At 40.8% G+C, this 15720-nt stretch overlaps 1 protein-coding gene across 1 annotated transcript in view; it reads right to left on the minus strand.

Moving 5' to 3' along the window:
• Positions 1–15720, minus strand: part of LNX2 (ligand of numb-protein X 2) — a 234197-nt gene that overhangs the window by 10476 nt on the left and 208001 nt on the right. Inside the window, exons 6-8 of the mRNA XM_077484068.1 lie at positions 14765–14902; positions 11879–12056; positions 8281–8509 (exon numbers count right to left, since the gene is read on the minus strand). Coding sequence (XP_077340194.1) covers positions 8281–8509; positions 11879–12056; positions 14765–14902 — 545 coding nt within the window. The remainder of the gene's footprint in view (positions 1–8280; positions 8510–11878; positions 12057–14764; positions 14903–15720) is intronic.

Genomic DNA, 15720 nt, shown 5'->3' on the forward strand with positions numbered 1-15720 from the left:
GCCACACAGTATACACACACATACAGTATACACACACAAACACACAATATACACACACAGAATACACATATGCACACTGAAAAGGTACTGGAGAGGCGGGACAGCTATAATCTTTGGATTTGTAAATAAACACAGATTTTTACATACTGTCCCTGGTTTTATTGACCCTGATGGGGCCCCTTAGTGGTATGGGTCCCTCGGGCAGTGCCCGAGTGCCCGAATGGGCAGTCCGCCCATGACTCTGAAACGCATGAAGGTTTTACAGGTGTGAAGTGGCCATTATTGCAATCTGTAAAGACAGGAGTCAGTTGTTTTTAAATGCATTTTCTGTTCAATGGTTAATCGGCAGCCAGAAGCATAGACGTAGAAACACTGCTCAGTGGGATGTTAAATCGAATTCAATATATGTTTCCTGGAACAAGTAAATGGAATGTATGAATGTATGTAAAAATGAACAGAGGGGAAAGAAACAAGAGTAAAACTGAACAAAATATTCCTTCTTATGCTGCACTTTATGGTTTAAGCTCTTCACTCAGTTAAATGGAGAGCTAAACAGTGCAGACTGCTGTGCTACAGCTGGCTTATAGGCAAATCATATGCTAGTTCTGTCTCATTTACATACTTCACCATCTTCTCTTATGTAGCAAGTAAACAGAACATTGAATGTGGAATAAATGCAAATACACTGCAAAACGTGTTACCACCATAAATTCAAACTGATGTGGAAAACATTGTGTACACTTCCTATCATGCCATTAGATGGGAATTGTACATGCTAGCCCTATTGTTATGTACCCTACAGGAACAATATGTATACATAACTAAAAACAAAATAGACGTACAAGTAATTGAAGGAGCTACAACTAAATGTGGTGAGGTTTGACAACAGGGAGGGGTGGGGCAGAAGATATTTAAGAATTGTGCAGTTTAATTGAAAACTGTAACAAATGGATTAGTACTGTACAATTTTCTTGTACAAGTGTCCTAGATTTACCAAAACAATATAATATGAAGTCAAACCTAAACACTTGGAATTTGTGTGTAATCAGGCAGACCCCTGCACTACATAGTTGAAGGTAAATCTAAAGGAAATTGAATAAGAAAACTGCATCATGTATGGCCAGCCTTAGGACCCAATTGCACCAGGGTGGTCAACTGAAGTGCTGCATTAAGGCTTGTTGATTGGGCAGCCCAAGGAACCACAACAGATCAAAAATTATATAAAGGGGAGGCAAATCATTCCAATAGAAATCCCAACTACCCTATAATAGGAATATTCCAAAAAAGAGAACAACTTTACCTTTGAAATACTAAATAAAGGGTAATCATGTATTACGCTCCAGCTGTCGTCCAACAATCTCACAAAAATAATGAGAAAAAGATTTAAACTGCATTCCAAAACTGTCAAAATATCAAAAAGCTTTATTCAAATTACTTTACCCACATACCTTACAACCAGTGGAGGCCCGTCCATTGGAAGCGCAGGGGCGCAGCCCCCCAATCCGTGTGCCTAATCTCCATGCAGGGTGCCAGATGCATGTATTTCAATGTGTTTTTTTTTTAAGCACGTGATTAGAGCCTAAAGCCGCGTACACACGGGCGGACTGTATGGCCTACTTAGTCCGTCATACAATCCGACGAACAGTCCGTCCTACTTTCGAATGAACGGACTTGACCACACACGGATGCACAAACAGTCCGTCGAAAGCTTGCGTGATGACGTGTACAGTACGTACGACGGGACTAGAAATAGGAAGTCCAATACACAGCAATGCAACCTTCCGCTGTGTAAATCCTTTCTGAGCATGCGCCATTCTTAGCCTGTCGAACTAGCCTACTCACGAGCGGATTGTCCGCTGAAACCAAAGTATGACGGACAGTATTACGGAAATTCCGAAATACTTAGTACGCCAGACTGCACGCTGAAAAAGTCCGCTGAAGCCCACACACGAGCGGACTGTCCGCTGAAATGTGTTTCGACGGACTAAGTAGGCCATACAGTCCACCCGTGTGTACGCGGCCTAAGGCTCTAATTGGCTTCAAAAAGGGTGAGCTCGGGGCACAGAGCTACTTCCTGCTTCTCCTCATGGCCAGGAAGCAGGTACTGAGACCCGATTGGCCAGGGAGTCTTAAGACGGTTGTGTTTGTGGCTCCTCCAAAATATTGAGCACCAGCCGCCACAGCCTACAACTCAAGATAAAACCCCTGGTGGATCAATTTTAACCAGTTCCCCTTACCTACCAGTGACATTTACACAGTAAACTGCATATTTATAGCACTGATCGCTGTATAAATGTCAATGGTCCCAAAAATGTGTCAAAAGTGTCTGATTTGACTGTCGCAGTACCGCTAAAAATTGCGGATCACCGTCATTACTAGTAAAAAATAAACTAAAAATAATACAAATGCCATAAATCTTTCTCATAGTTTGCAGACGCTATAACTTTTGTGCAAACCAAACAATATACAATTATTTTGATTTCTTTTTACCAAAAATATGTAGAAGAATTTATACTGGCCTAAACTGATTGAGAAATTCATTTTTTTTTTAAATTTGGGGGATATTTATTATAGCAAAAAGTAAAAAAAAATATATATATATATATATATTTTTTTTAAATTGTCTACTCCTTTTTTGTTTACAGTGCAAAAAATAAAAACCGTAGAGATGATCAAATACCACCTCTATTTGTGGAAAAAAAAGGACGCAAAATTTGTTTGGGTACAACATTGCATGACTGCGCAATTGTCAGTAAAAGCGACACAGTGCCAAATTGTAAAAAGTACTCTGGTCAGGAAGGGGGTAAAATCTTCCGGGGCCGAAGTGGTTAACGTTGAGGGGTTTTATCTTGGGTTGTAGGGTATATGGGTAAAGTTTTTTTTTTTCCCCAGTGTTTTCTTTATGTATATTTACAATTATGTTTAATTAGTATGTAGCTCTGCGGTCCTGTGAGCTATGATATTTTGTTCTATTGTGTGTCCTTACGTGTAGGAGAATGACAATAGAGCTTGACTTGACTTGACTAGGTACGGGTACAGTAATTTGATATTTTGGATTGGCAACTGGAAATTTGTTTCATTATTTGGTATATTATTTGTTATTTGGGAGATTGTTGGAGGACACCTGAAGCTTCATATATCATTACCCTTTAATTAGATCAAAACATGTTTTTGTTGTATTTAGGTAATACAGCGTACCACAATACAATGCAAGCTGGCATGTTATGGCTCACTGAAACATAGGTGCGCTGGGTGTGTTGCCGCCCAGGAAATGGTCCTAGGAGTTCTCAACGTAGCAGCGGTTCCAAAGCACTGTGCCCTCTTCTGGAAGCATAGTAGTGCTCAGTCTTTGGAAATATGATACTGATTTTAGTATATGGTACTGTACCACTTTTACTGCAATCCTGAATGAAAGCCGACTTTTATCTCCAACTCCCCATTTTATCTGACCTTCTTTACTTATCCTTATTACAGTTTATTTTTGCTCACAAATGAACAAAGAATACTAAATATTATTTTCATTGATTATACAGCACTTGTTCTTCAAATGCCATCTACATCTGAAGTTTACTAGTTGTAAGAATAAACATGAAGGAGTCTTTATGTACAGTGCCATGAAAAAGTATTCTTACCCCTTGAAATTTTCCACATTTTGTCATGTTACAACCAAAAATGTAAATGTATTTTATTGGGATTTTACCTGATAGACCAAAACAAAGTGGCACATAATTGTGAAGTGGAAAAAAAAATTATAAATGGTTTTCAATTTTTTTTACAAATAAATATGTGAAAAGTGTGGCGCTTATTTGTATTCAGCCCCCCTGAGTCAATACTTTGTAGAATCACCTTTCACTGCAATTACAGCTGTAAGTCTTTTTGGGGATGTCTACCAGCTTTGCACATCTAGAGAGGGACATTTTTGCTCATTCTTCATTGCAAAATAGCTCAAGCTCTGTCAGATTGGATGGAGAGCATCTGTGAACAGCAATTTTCAAGTCTTGTCACAGATTCTCAAATAGATTTAGGTCTGAATTTTGATTGGGCCATTCTAACACATGACTATGCTTTGATCTAAACCTTTCCATTGTAGCTATGGCTATGTTTATGGTCGTTGTCCTGCTGGAAGGTGAACCTCCACCCCAGTCTCCAAGTCTTTAGCAGACTCTTAGCCCTTGTACACACGGTCAGACATTCCAATGGACAATGTCCGTCAGGACCGTGTTGTCGGATAATCCGACAGTGTGTGGGCTCCATCGGACTGTTTCTCCGACGGACCAAGTTTTCCAGCTGGGCTATAAAATTTTCCGACAACATGATCTGATCGGACTTTGTCTGATCATGTCTAGAGAATTCTGATCGGACAAAGTGCCACGCATGCTCAGATCAAATTCCTAGACCAAAGCTATTGGCTACTAGCCTGAACGTAGTCCCGTCCTAATGAAATAACGTCATCACATTAAGTATGATCGGATTTTCTGAGAACTTTGTCCGACTGTGTGTATGCAACAGTTTCGGACAAAATCCGTCGGACAAAATCCAATGGATTTGGTTGTCGGAATGTCCGACCGTGTGTACAAGGGCTAACAGGTTTTCTTCTAAGATTGCCCTGTATTTGGCTCCATCCATCTTCCCATCAACTCTGACCAGCTTCCTTGTCCCTGCTGAAGAAAATCATCCCTTCAATATGATGCTACCACCACTATGTTTCATAGTGGGAATGGTGTGTTCAGGGTGATGTGCAGTGTTGGTTTTCCGCCACACATAGCATTTTGCTTTTAGGCCAAAAAGTTTAATTTTGGTCTTCTCTGACCAGAGCACCTTCTTCCACATGTTTTCTGTGTCCCCCACATGGCTTCTTTCAAACTGTAAACAGGACTTTCTACGGCTTTTTTTTCAACAATAGATTTCTTTTTGCCACTCTTCCATAAAGGCCAGATTTGTGGAGTGCACGACTAATAGTTTTTCTGTGGACAGATTCTCCCACCTGAGCTGTGGATCTCTGCAGCTCCTCCAGAGTTACCATGGGCCTCTTGGCTGCTTCTCTGATTAATGCTCTCCTTGCCCGGCCTATCAGTTCAGGTGGATGGCCATGTCTTGGTAGGTTTGCAGTTGTGCCATATTCTTTAAATTTTTGGATGATGGATTGAACAGTGCTCTGTGAGATGTTCAAAGCTTGAGATATTTTTTTATAACCTAACCCTGCTTTTAACTTCTCCACAACTTTATCCCTGACCTGTCTGGTGTGTTCCTTGGCCTTCATGGTGCGTTTTTTTCACTTATGCCGCATACACACGTAGCAGACTATCCGGCGGACTTAGTCTGGAGGACTGTCCGCCGGACTGTCCGAACGAGCTACCTGCCCACACACGGTACTTTTGCTATCCGCCGTACTTTTGAAATGAACGGACTCGCCCACACACACAGAGGAAAGTCCGCTCATTTTGAGCGCGGTTCCAGGTAGCCGGGACCAGCGAAGGAGGCGTCGCTGGCCCCCTCACCTGGTATGGACTTAAAGGGGAATCCCTACGCTGAAAAATCAGCGTGGGGGTCCCCCCTAGGTCCATATCAGACCCTTATCCGAGCACGCTACCCAGCCGGCCAGGAAAGGGGTTGGGGACGAGCGAGCGCCCCCCTCCTGAGCCGTACCGCGCCCTCAACATGGGTGGTGCCTTGAGGAAGGGGGGGCCGCGCGGCATCTTGTCCCCATGTTGATGAGGACAAGGGCCTCTTCCCTGACAACCCTGGCCTTGATTGTCGGGGTCTGTGGGCGGGGGCTTATCGGAATCTGTGAGCCCCTTTAATAAGGGGGCCCCCGAATCCCGGCCCCCCACCCTATGTGAATGAGTATGGGGTACAATGTACCCCTACCCATTCACCTGTGAAAAAAATGTAAAAAAAAAACACAACACACAAGGGTTAAAATAGTTTATTGCACAGCTCCAGGGGTCTTCTTCCGTCTTCGGGGGTCTTCTCGCCGGACTCCTCCGCTATCTTTTGCTAGCTCTTTTACTAGTGGAGGAGCCCGGCTTTCTTCTTCGCCACCCTCTTTTTCCGACTTTGGGGGCCTTGTCCCCCTCTTCGGTTCTTCTAGCATCCTCTAGGACTGTGACATCATAATGGGTGGGGACATCATCCGGTTATGTCCCTATATAAGTCGCCGCATGCCGCGTGTCCTGTCATAGTGACACACCACACTTTTCACATATTTATTTGTAAAAAAAAAAAAAATAGTTTTTGGTTGTAACATGACAAAATGTGGTAAATTGCAAGGGGTATAAATACTTTTTCAAGGCACTATATTTGCAAATGTGTGCAAACGAAACCCCTATTTTTAACCTGAACTGTTAGGCCTCATGTATACTGCTGCTGATAAACGGACGTTTAGGAGCAGTTTGGCCTTTTTTTCAGCAGCCCCTGAACTCTCCTGTATTTTATCTTATCTGTCCATGTACACTGAGTAGTTTATAGTCATTTAGAGGCAGTTGATTTTAATTGAAAGCATAAAATTGCATTCAGGATGGAAGTTTATTGGCATGTGAAACACCAAATGCTTATAACAGCATGCAAACACGGCTAAACGTGGTAACTCGCGTTTAGCTGTGTTTCGTTTATAGGCATTTTCAATGGAGATACATTTCTGACCATTTACAATGTAAAAAACGCTTCTAAAACTCAAACGCACCTAAACGCAGCACGACAAACGTTTTTAACTGTTGTTTACTAGCTGTCAAGTTCCATCGTTCAGGGGAGTTTTTTTTTATGTACATAAAGCCTTAGATATGCCAATTCGGTATATTGCAGGCTGGTTGGTAAGTTGAGCCAGGAATTTTTCTTTGTCTTTATTTGGCATGTGTTACCCTTCCATGTGCTCCTTGCTGTTAAGGCCAGTTATATTTTGGGACAGTTGCCATTTGTTTTTACTGTTGGTTATTTGATGAGGGGACACACTGGAAACCCATTTTTTGCCATTGTGCCATTTGCTAGGTGTCCAGTGCGCCCTTATGCCCTTAAGGAGGAGCCAACTCCCTCCAGGCATACCTGCCTTCAATCTATCCATTACTATATATGTGCTCATATTATGAAGGCTCTCAAAATGTATAGAGTTAGGACTGCAGATAATACTGGGGTGCCTTGTTGCGGCCGCTGCAGCTTACCCATATATTTGCAAATATGTGCAAACTAAACTTTTTAACGTGAACTGTAAGCCCTTGTACACGCAGTCGGAGATTCCGATGGAATGTGTCCTATAGGACCGTTTTGTCGGATATTCCGACTGTGTGTGGTCTGCATCGGACTGTATCTGACGGACCAAGTTTTCCAACTTGCCGGTAAAATTTTTCGACAAAATGCTCCTATCGGACATACTCCGATCATGTGTAGCCTACTTAGATGGACAAAGTGCCACTCATGCTCAGATCAAATTCCTAGACCAAAGCTATTGGCTACTAGCCTGAACATAGTCCCGTCTAACGAAATAACGTCATCACGTTATGTACACTCGGATTTTCCGACAACTTAGTCTGACCTTGTGTATGCAACATCGCTTCCGGACCTCTTCCAGAATTAATCCGTCGGAATTATTACGACGGATTTGGTAGTCGTAATCTACGACCGTGTGTACAAGGGCTTAGACAGGATAATTTGAATTGTTGGAGACTGGCTGGTAAGTTGAGCTGAGAATTTTTCTTTGTTTTTGTTTGACATGCGCCACCCTTCCGTGTGCTCCTTACTGTTAAGGCCAGTTATAGGTTGGGGCAGTTGCCATTGGTAATAAAGAAGTCTTTGTCTTTATTTCTTTTTTTCTCCCAAAACCTGGAGTTTCTGCCACTGCTTTGACAGAGCTGTACTAAAATGTACTTATCACATATGCAGTAAAACGTGTCGTAGATATGGCTGTTGTCATCTAAAACCTCATTAAAACCTAGTGCTCAGGAGCAATCACCTGTAAATGGTTTCCACACCCCAGCAAGATATATATTTATTAGTTGACGCTGGATTTCTGTACCATAGGCAGAGGCATAGGTTGGCAGGGGTGACATCTTAGTCACTTTGAAAAATAGATCTATTTGGCACAGTTCATTGGCATAGTAGTGAGCAAACAGCTTGAACCCAGCGGGTATTAAGCTTTTTACCATGCTTCCTCATTACTGGTCTAAGATTTTTATAGTCTATAGTCTACTGCAACTTTATTTAGTAAATGACAAACAGTAGTTCCAATATTTTGTATTGCTTTGAAACAGTATGAGACTACCAAAAAATTTTTCTATAATGTTTACATACCTGGGAAGACCCAACCACATGACCCATGATGGAGACCAGCTGGCATCATACTCATTCTCACTGATTGTGCTCATTTCTTCATTGATTTGTGCCTGCTCTTCAAGAACTTCCACCTCCAGGGCTTTCAGTGTGATGACTGAGGAGGCAGCACTGGCTTTCAGCATGGCTACCGCTTCACTATGACTCAGGTTGGTGAGATCAATGCCATTTATACTCAGTAGAACATCACCTGGCGGAAGAAAATGAACACTGATCACTGAACACAGGTCAGACTAATAACTGTTAATACTATGCATCTATTTGTATATGTACTTTATTTAAAGAGAGCTATCAGTATGCATGGCAAGTTTACTTTGAGTGAGCAACTCGTAGTCATTTAGATGTTAAAAGCTACAATTTCCAAAATGCCAAGATATGTGCACCTGGGTTTATAGGTTTGCCATAATGCAGGAATAAGGAGAAAAAAAAAAGAGGGTCAATCTCCAGGTTGGGTTCCTAACAGATACAAGAACATATCTGTTGTTTTTATTTTTTTATAGAGTGGGGAAAGATTAGATCTTCTGCCATTTTTTTTGCACTCTGAATCCCCACTGAGTATATCCACCCCTCTGCTGGTCCTGGTGACCGCTGTCTCTGAGACAGAAAACAAGAGATATTTTCAAATGTAGAAAAATGTTCTGGTGAAAACTGTCTAAGATAATTTCCCTTACTTTGAAGCGATTTCCTCTAGTCTCTTGCCTCCCCAAGAAAGAAGTAAGACCCCTTTCACACTGGGGCGTTTTTCAGGGGCTTTAGCGTTAAAAAAAGTGCCTGTAAAGCGTTTGAAAGAAGCTGCAACTGAAATCCCAATGTAAAAGCCGGAGTGCTTTCACAATGAGATCCCTTTCACACTGGGGAGTTTTTGAGGTGCTTTAGCTTTAAAAAAAAAGCGCCTGTAAAACGCCTGAAAGAAGCCGCAACTGCAATCCCAATGTAAAAGCCCAAGTGCTTTCACACTGAGGCGCTGCGCTGGCAGGGCATCAAAAAAAGTCCTGCAAGCAGCTTCTTTGCAGCACTTTTGGAGTGGTGAATACAACGCTCCTAAAGCGCCCCTTCCCTTTGAGATCAACGGGAAGCGCCTGTAAAACGCCTGAAAAGCGCTATTGGCAGCAGCGTTTTGTGGGCGCTTTTAACCCTTTATTTGGCCACTAGCAGGGGTTAAAAGCGCCCCAATAACGCTCGAAAAACGCTGGTAAAGCGCTGCTAGTTTAAGCGGCGCTTTACGAGTGTTTTCGGGTGCTGACATTGTGAAAGGGCTCTTAAAGCACTTGGGCTTTCACATTGGGACTGCAGATGAGGCTTCTTTCAAGCGCTTTACAGGAGTTTTATTTAACGCCTGAAAAATGCCTGAAAAACGGGAAATGTACCTTCCAGGACACAGACTGCAAAAAAACAAAAACATGAGGATGATTTTAACCCTTCCCTACTCTAAAACGTTTGGGCTGTGCACACACTTAAATAAGATAAATTCATTGCAGTTACCTTGCAGAAATAGAGCATATATGTATATTGATCTTATATATTGATCTTTGCCGCATCAAATATAAGACATATTCACTTTTCTGGCGTGAATCCTTCCTGGTAATGTATTGCATCAAATGAAGCATCTACAATACTTTTGATTCTGACAGCGACTTGCACACCAAATTCAGGTAGTTCTGAAACGTGCCACTTCTACATTGTTCAAATTAACACGACAAATTCAAAATAAAACACAGGCAGGTTTTTGGATCTTATGAAAGTGAAGCTAATTAAGACCAACTCTTCTGGTGTACAGAGAGAAACTGGCGCAGACAGATTTTGTAAGAGTGTCTCACATGCCTTTTTAAAGTGGAGTTCCACCCAAAAATGGAACTTCCGCTTTAAGGGAAGGTGACCCCTTGACATGCTACATGCTCTTTTTTTAGAGGGTTCCAGCTCTCACTTCCTCCCGGGGCACCGGAAGAAAGTTCACTTCTCCCCCCTCCCTCTCTGCAATCATCTGGGACACGTCACAGGTCCCAGATAATTGCCCGGCCAGTCACCGCGCACAGTGCGGCTTGCGCTTGTGCAGCGTGTGCCCGGCCGTGGAGCCACAGCCAAGTGCCCACAGTGACAATGCTGGCGCCGCAGAGAGGAGAGGGAAACCAGCGGGACTTCGTTCCCCCACATCACTGGACCCTGGGACAGGTAAGTGTCCAATTATTAAAAGTAAGTAGCTGCGGTATTTGTAGCTGCTGATTTCAATTTTATTTTTTTGTCGGAACTCCGCTTTAAGTGGTGCAGCATGCACCAAATTTAAGAACAAATTTTACAGATATATGAGTTTGGCACGTGCTGCACCACTTTTAGAACACATAAGTGACCCTTTCGCAAAAATTGTCTGCGCCAGTCTTTATGAATTTCAGGGATAGTGTTATGATATAACCGGTTTCATATGCTGCTCATTAGAGCAAGTAATGGAAAACCCACTTTACCAGTGATCTGGCTGAGTAGCAGTAGTACACACTGCAAAGGCGGGCATCCAAAACTTTTGATCACAGTGAACTAGCTTCCATATCTGAACATTCTTACACGTGCAAACCAATTTACTCATCACCACTACTCAATATGAAAAATGTCAATGTGGCTAAAAGAAGAGAATTCTATTACAGTGCCTTGAAAAAGTATTTATACCCCTTGGAATTGACTGCGTTTCACCGACGCTCTCCATCCAATCTGACAAAGCTCGAGCTATTGTGCAAAGGAGAATGGGCAAAAATGTCACTCTCTAGATGTGCAAAGCTGGTAGAGACATCCCCAAAAGACTTGCAGCGGTAATTGTAGTGAAAGGTGGTTCTACAAAGTATTGACTCAGGGGGGCTGAATACAAATGCACCCCACACTTTTCACACATTTACTTGTAAAATATTTGGAAAAACATTGATTATTTTTCTTCCAATTCACAATCATGTGCCACTTTGTGTTGGTCTATCACATAAAACCCCAATAAAATACATTTACGTCTTTGGTTGTAACATGAAAAAATGTGGAAAATTTCAAGGAGTATGAATACTTTTTCAAGGAGAGAGAGAGAGAGAGAGAGAAAGAGAGAGGGTGAGAGAGAAAGAACACAGCTTATTCTGCTCTATCTTCAGTATTCCCACGGTGCTCTGGGAATCCTGTGACCTGGGTTTAGCCTGTATTTACTGTTTATTAGCGGAACAAAGATTTTATAAAAAAAGGATAAACAAAACAAATAAAAAATAAAAAAGGACCACTTTTGTGTCTAACAACTGTACAATCCAAAGCACATTCACACATCATTCCCATTACTGAATACAACTGAATTGTGAGTTCTCTTTTAATCATTAAACTATATCTTTAATTTTAAAATGTCTACACTGCCATTTCACTGTATTGAAATGTACAGGAAGCAAACTATGGAGGAGCAGATGATTAAATGTGATCATCAGAATCTATTTTAGTGTGAGCTGTGGATATTTGCAGTTTCATAAATTACATTCCTGTCAAACGCATCATTCAATCTGTACTCATCACAACCTGAACTGTGTTCTGGAAAGAAGATGTGAATTCAAACCTCGTTTAATTCTGCTGTCTCGTGCCAGGCATCCATGAGGCTGCACGCTGGTCACAAAGATTGGCAGCTCCCCGCTTTTACTCCCTCTGCCCCCCGCTACGGTCATGCCTAATGACTCCATGGGGGCTTTCTTTACCGTAATGTGTTTTTCACGACAGGTAACACACTGAGCAAGATCCTAAAGATGAAATAAAAAGATAAATAAAAAAAGAATTTATTAAAATGACGGGTCAGTATAAGCAAGAGTATAAACAACTAATTGATGCATGGTGGTGATCTGCTTCAAATTTCAAAAGAAACTCTTAGGTATATTGGTGATGTATATCAGAAACCGTACACCTACCATTTCAAATACTGATCAGCTTCACAATAAAGCTCGGGGTTTTGGGGAAACTGCAATAAACCTATCACAAATGTAATGCTTCTAAATTACTACCATGAAAAAAGTGCAGTGCATTGTCATACCTTGCATAGTACACCGAGAGACTTGAAACTTGGTGCTAGATCTCAATATCTTAAACTATGGGTCATGACCCTAATGGGGTTGCAGACATACAATGGGTTTGGGAAGAGTCACCAGTTGACTTTGGGGGTTATTCACTAAAGGAAAATCCACTTTGCACTGAAAGTGCATTTGGAAGTAAAGTCGCTGTAGATCCGAGGGGGACATGCAAGGAAAATAAAAAACAGCATTTTAGCTTGCACATGATTGGATGATACAATCAGCAGAGCTTCCACTCATCTCAGATCTACCCCTTAGATTTGGGGGCGACTGCACTTCCAAGTGTACTTTCAGTGCACTTTCAAGTGCACTTGCAGTGCAAAGTGGATTTGCGTTTTGTAAATAACCCCCTTTGTGTCCAAGTGCCAAATCAGCACACTATAAATGGCAACACAGATAAAGGTCAAGCATTATTTGGAAATGTCTTCTACTAAAAGAAAAAAAAAAGTAAGATTTTATTTTACGTAGCTTTACTACAGTTTACAGAAATAGACAAAAGTGCCTGCAATGTGTTCAGTTTGGGAAATAATGAACGTTTTAAATGTAACAAGCTAAAAATAAACAACCAGAGCTTGAAAACAGACCCCAAAAATTATTTGATGGCAAATAAAAAACCTTTAAAGAACTGCTTTGGCGATGAAAGGGTAAGTAGTTTAGGCTGAATCAGCTTGTAACATAGTAGCTGTGGGCAGGTAGCTAGCCCCATAGTGCCCGTTTGGGCAGTTTTCTATAGTGATTCTCATGTGCAGTCCTTGCCCCCACCATGATAAATATAAGGTTGCATTAAAGTGTCAATAAACCCAGACTATGAAAAACTCATTACATGCTATAAAACTCATTCCATGCACACTCACAAAGCCACTAAAGCATTTGTTTTGTATAGGGTGAAATATATCTGGTTGATTCTGCATGCAGCATTCCCTCCCATCTTCTCTGTGTCCTCATTGCAGGCTGAGATTGTGTAAACTAGCTAGCGTCCTCTATGGAGCATGCTCTGTTTCAGTTCCCTTCTAAGCTCTTAATTTCCTCCTTATTCTTATCTGAGCAGCCCATGTGACTATAGAGTCACACATGTGGGTGTATACACAGTGGTAAATTACCCTCCCCTCCCTCCTCCTCCTTGTCCTCTTATTGCTATTCACTCTGAGGGTGAGATATAGTATGCTGATTGATTCAATTTACTAAGAAACTCACACTTTTTTTATTTTTAATATATATCAATATTAAATATATTTGACGTAATTGCTAATACCTGTAAAGTAAAAAGCATTTTGGATTCAGATGCCGTCTGAACAGAGTGAAAGCTAGTATCGATCATCTTTGACTCCGCTTACACCTTATTAATGCACAAAAAATACACATTTGATGTTCAATAAAGATTTATTGGGAGCTGAAAGACAGTTATTTGATATTTATAATTAAATTTGAATTACTCTTTTGAAACAGTTTTTTTAGTCATGTGACTGACAGCACCAATCAGGGCTGGCCAGACACAGACTCACACTGTAGAGAACATACATCAGCAAAGTAATAGAAGCCTCTCCCAAAGATCTTACCCTGCATATGCTAAAGAGTAGGGAATGATCATGTGACCACACAACAGCGCTGCAGGAAAAAGGTACTTAGAGGATTTAAAAAAAAAAAAAAAAACAGCAGCATGATATATAGGATTTATGTTAATTATGTATAGTAATTAACACTTCTCTGTTTAACACAGACACACCCCACTTTTAAGTACACAATGGGATTTATTTACCAAAGCTGGCAAGTGCAAAATCAGGCTCATTTCTGCATAGAAACCAATGAGCTTTCAGGTTTTATTACCAAAGCTTAATAGAACAAGCTGGTGTTAGAAGCTCATTGGTTTCTATGCAGACGTGAGCCTGATTTTGCACTTTCCAGCTTTAGTAAATAAACCCCATTATGTACTTAAAAGTGGGGTATGCCTGTGTCACTTTAATTACTATGCATGTGTTTTTGTTTTTTTCTTATATGGCCATTATTACTCGTCTTTGTATGAATTTTCTGACATTATGGTAATAATTCTCTTTTTAGATACAAGAATAACAATTTTACTGTTTAGGTTCTAACATGAATGCGTTTTAACAAACCCTGCCGTATATTATATATTACTTCACTCTATAGATACAGAGAGCTATGAAGCTCAAGGCACAAGGGGTGCACTGCTAGATTTTTTCGAAGGAATTCAGGGCAAAAGATATATTTTTCAAGGTTCCTATAAGCACAGATACCAATTATAGAGATAAGCATAAATACCAATTAAAGATATTCTCTATAAAATCTATAATACCATAGCAAATCTTCACTTTTGACTTCAGATCCACTTTAAAGACAATCTGAGAAAAATGTCAGAAAGCACTCACCCTGTGTGCAGTAGGCCTGTGATGGTAGACGGGCTGCATATGGTGGTGAGATTGTCCATTGCTTATTTCACGTGACACATTAGGAGCAGGATGCTTTACAGGGCGAGATACGGTCAGATGGACTCGTTCCCCACTACCCTTTGGGAAAGCAAAGAACACAAGATGATGCCTAGAGGCGATTCAGTTCGCATTGTGCGCTATACAAGTATTTCATTCATTCATTCATTCATGCCACCCAAATCGAAATCCAGCAAGTTTCATAAATGTGCAATTTTTTTTAATGTAAGAATGATATTCAACTGCCTGAAGATAGAACTTCTCCTTTACAGAGAAAGTCCTCAATTTATTGGCCTACTGGATATATAAATCAGAAATACTCTGCAGCACTCTTGTCACACATCGCTCAATAAATCCCGTCTCTTCAGAAATTAAATGGCGTGTAAATGTACTGTAATTAACTGAAGCTAATAGAAGGAAAAGAGCATTTACAGGTCACCAAGAACCTGTAAAATTTTACACTTATTAAATGGTAGAAAATATTTTATTGAAATATGTAAAAATGAAGAACTATGTGATTACTGAAGACATAAAGCTACTTAACTGTGTAGAAATATGTTAAATACATTTCGAAATACATTTTACTGCACTCTAAATGTACCTTTTCACAATAAAACCGTAAAAAAAGGCCCCCTTATTCAACAAATAAGGCAATACACATTTAAATGACCAGGATTTAAAGGATAAGTTACTTGCAGGTAAAAAAATGTGTTTTTTTTTTTTTTTTTAAAGGAGCCTATAAAGCATTGCACCCGCGAATAGCAGTTTGCAGCTGTAATGCCAGGCTCCTGCAGTCTGTCTGTGTAGCTGTCTACCTGTACTTCCGATATGGGCAGACAGTAAGGCCTGGTTCACACCTATACATTTTTTAGTGCAGCTTCAGTTTTGCAGAAACACAT

Source organism: Lithobates pipiens, unplaced genomic scaffold (genome assembly GCF_037356315.1).
Source record: "Lithobates pipiens isolate NorthernLeopardFrog02 unplaced genomic scaffold, aLitPip1_a1.2 Scaffold_16, whole genome shotgun sequence".
Taxonomy (NCBI): Eukaryota; Metazoa; Chordata; class Amphibia; order Anura; family Ranidae; genus Lithobates; species Lithobates pipiens.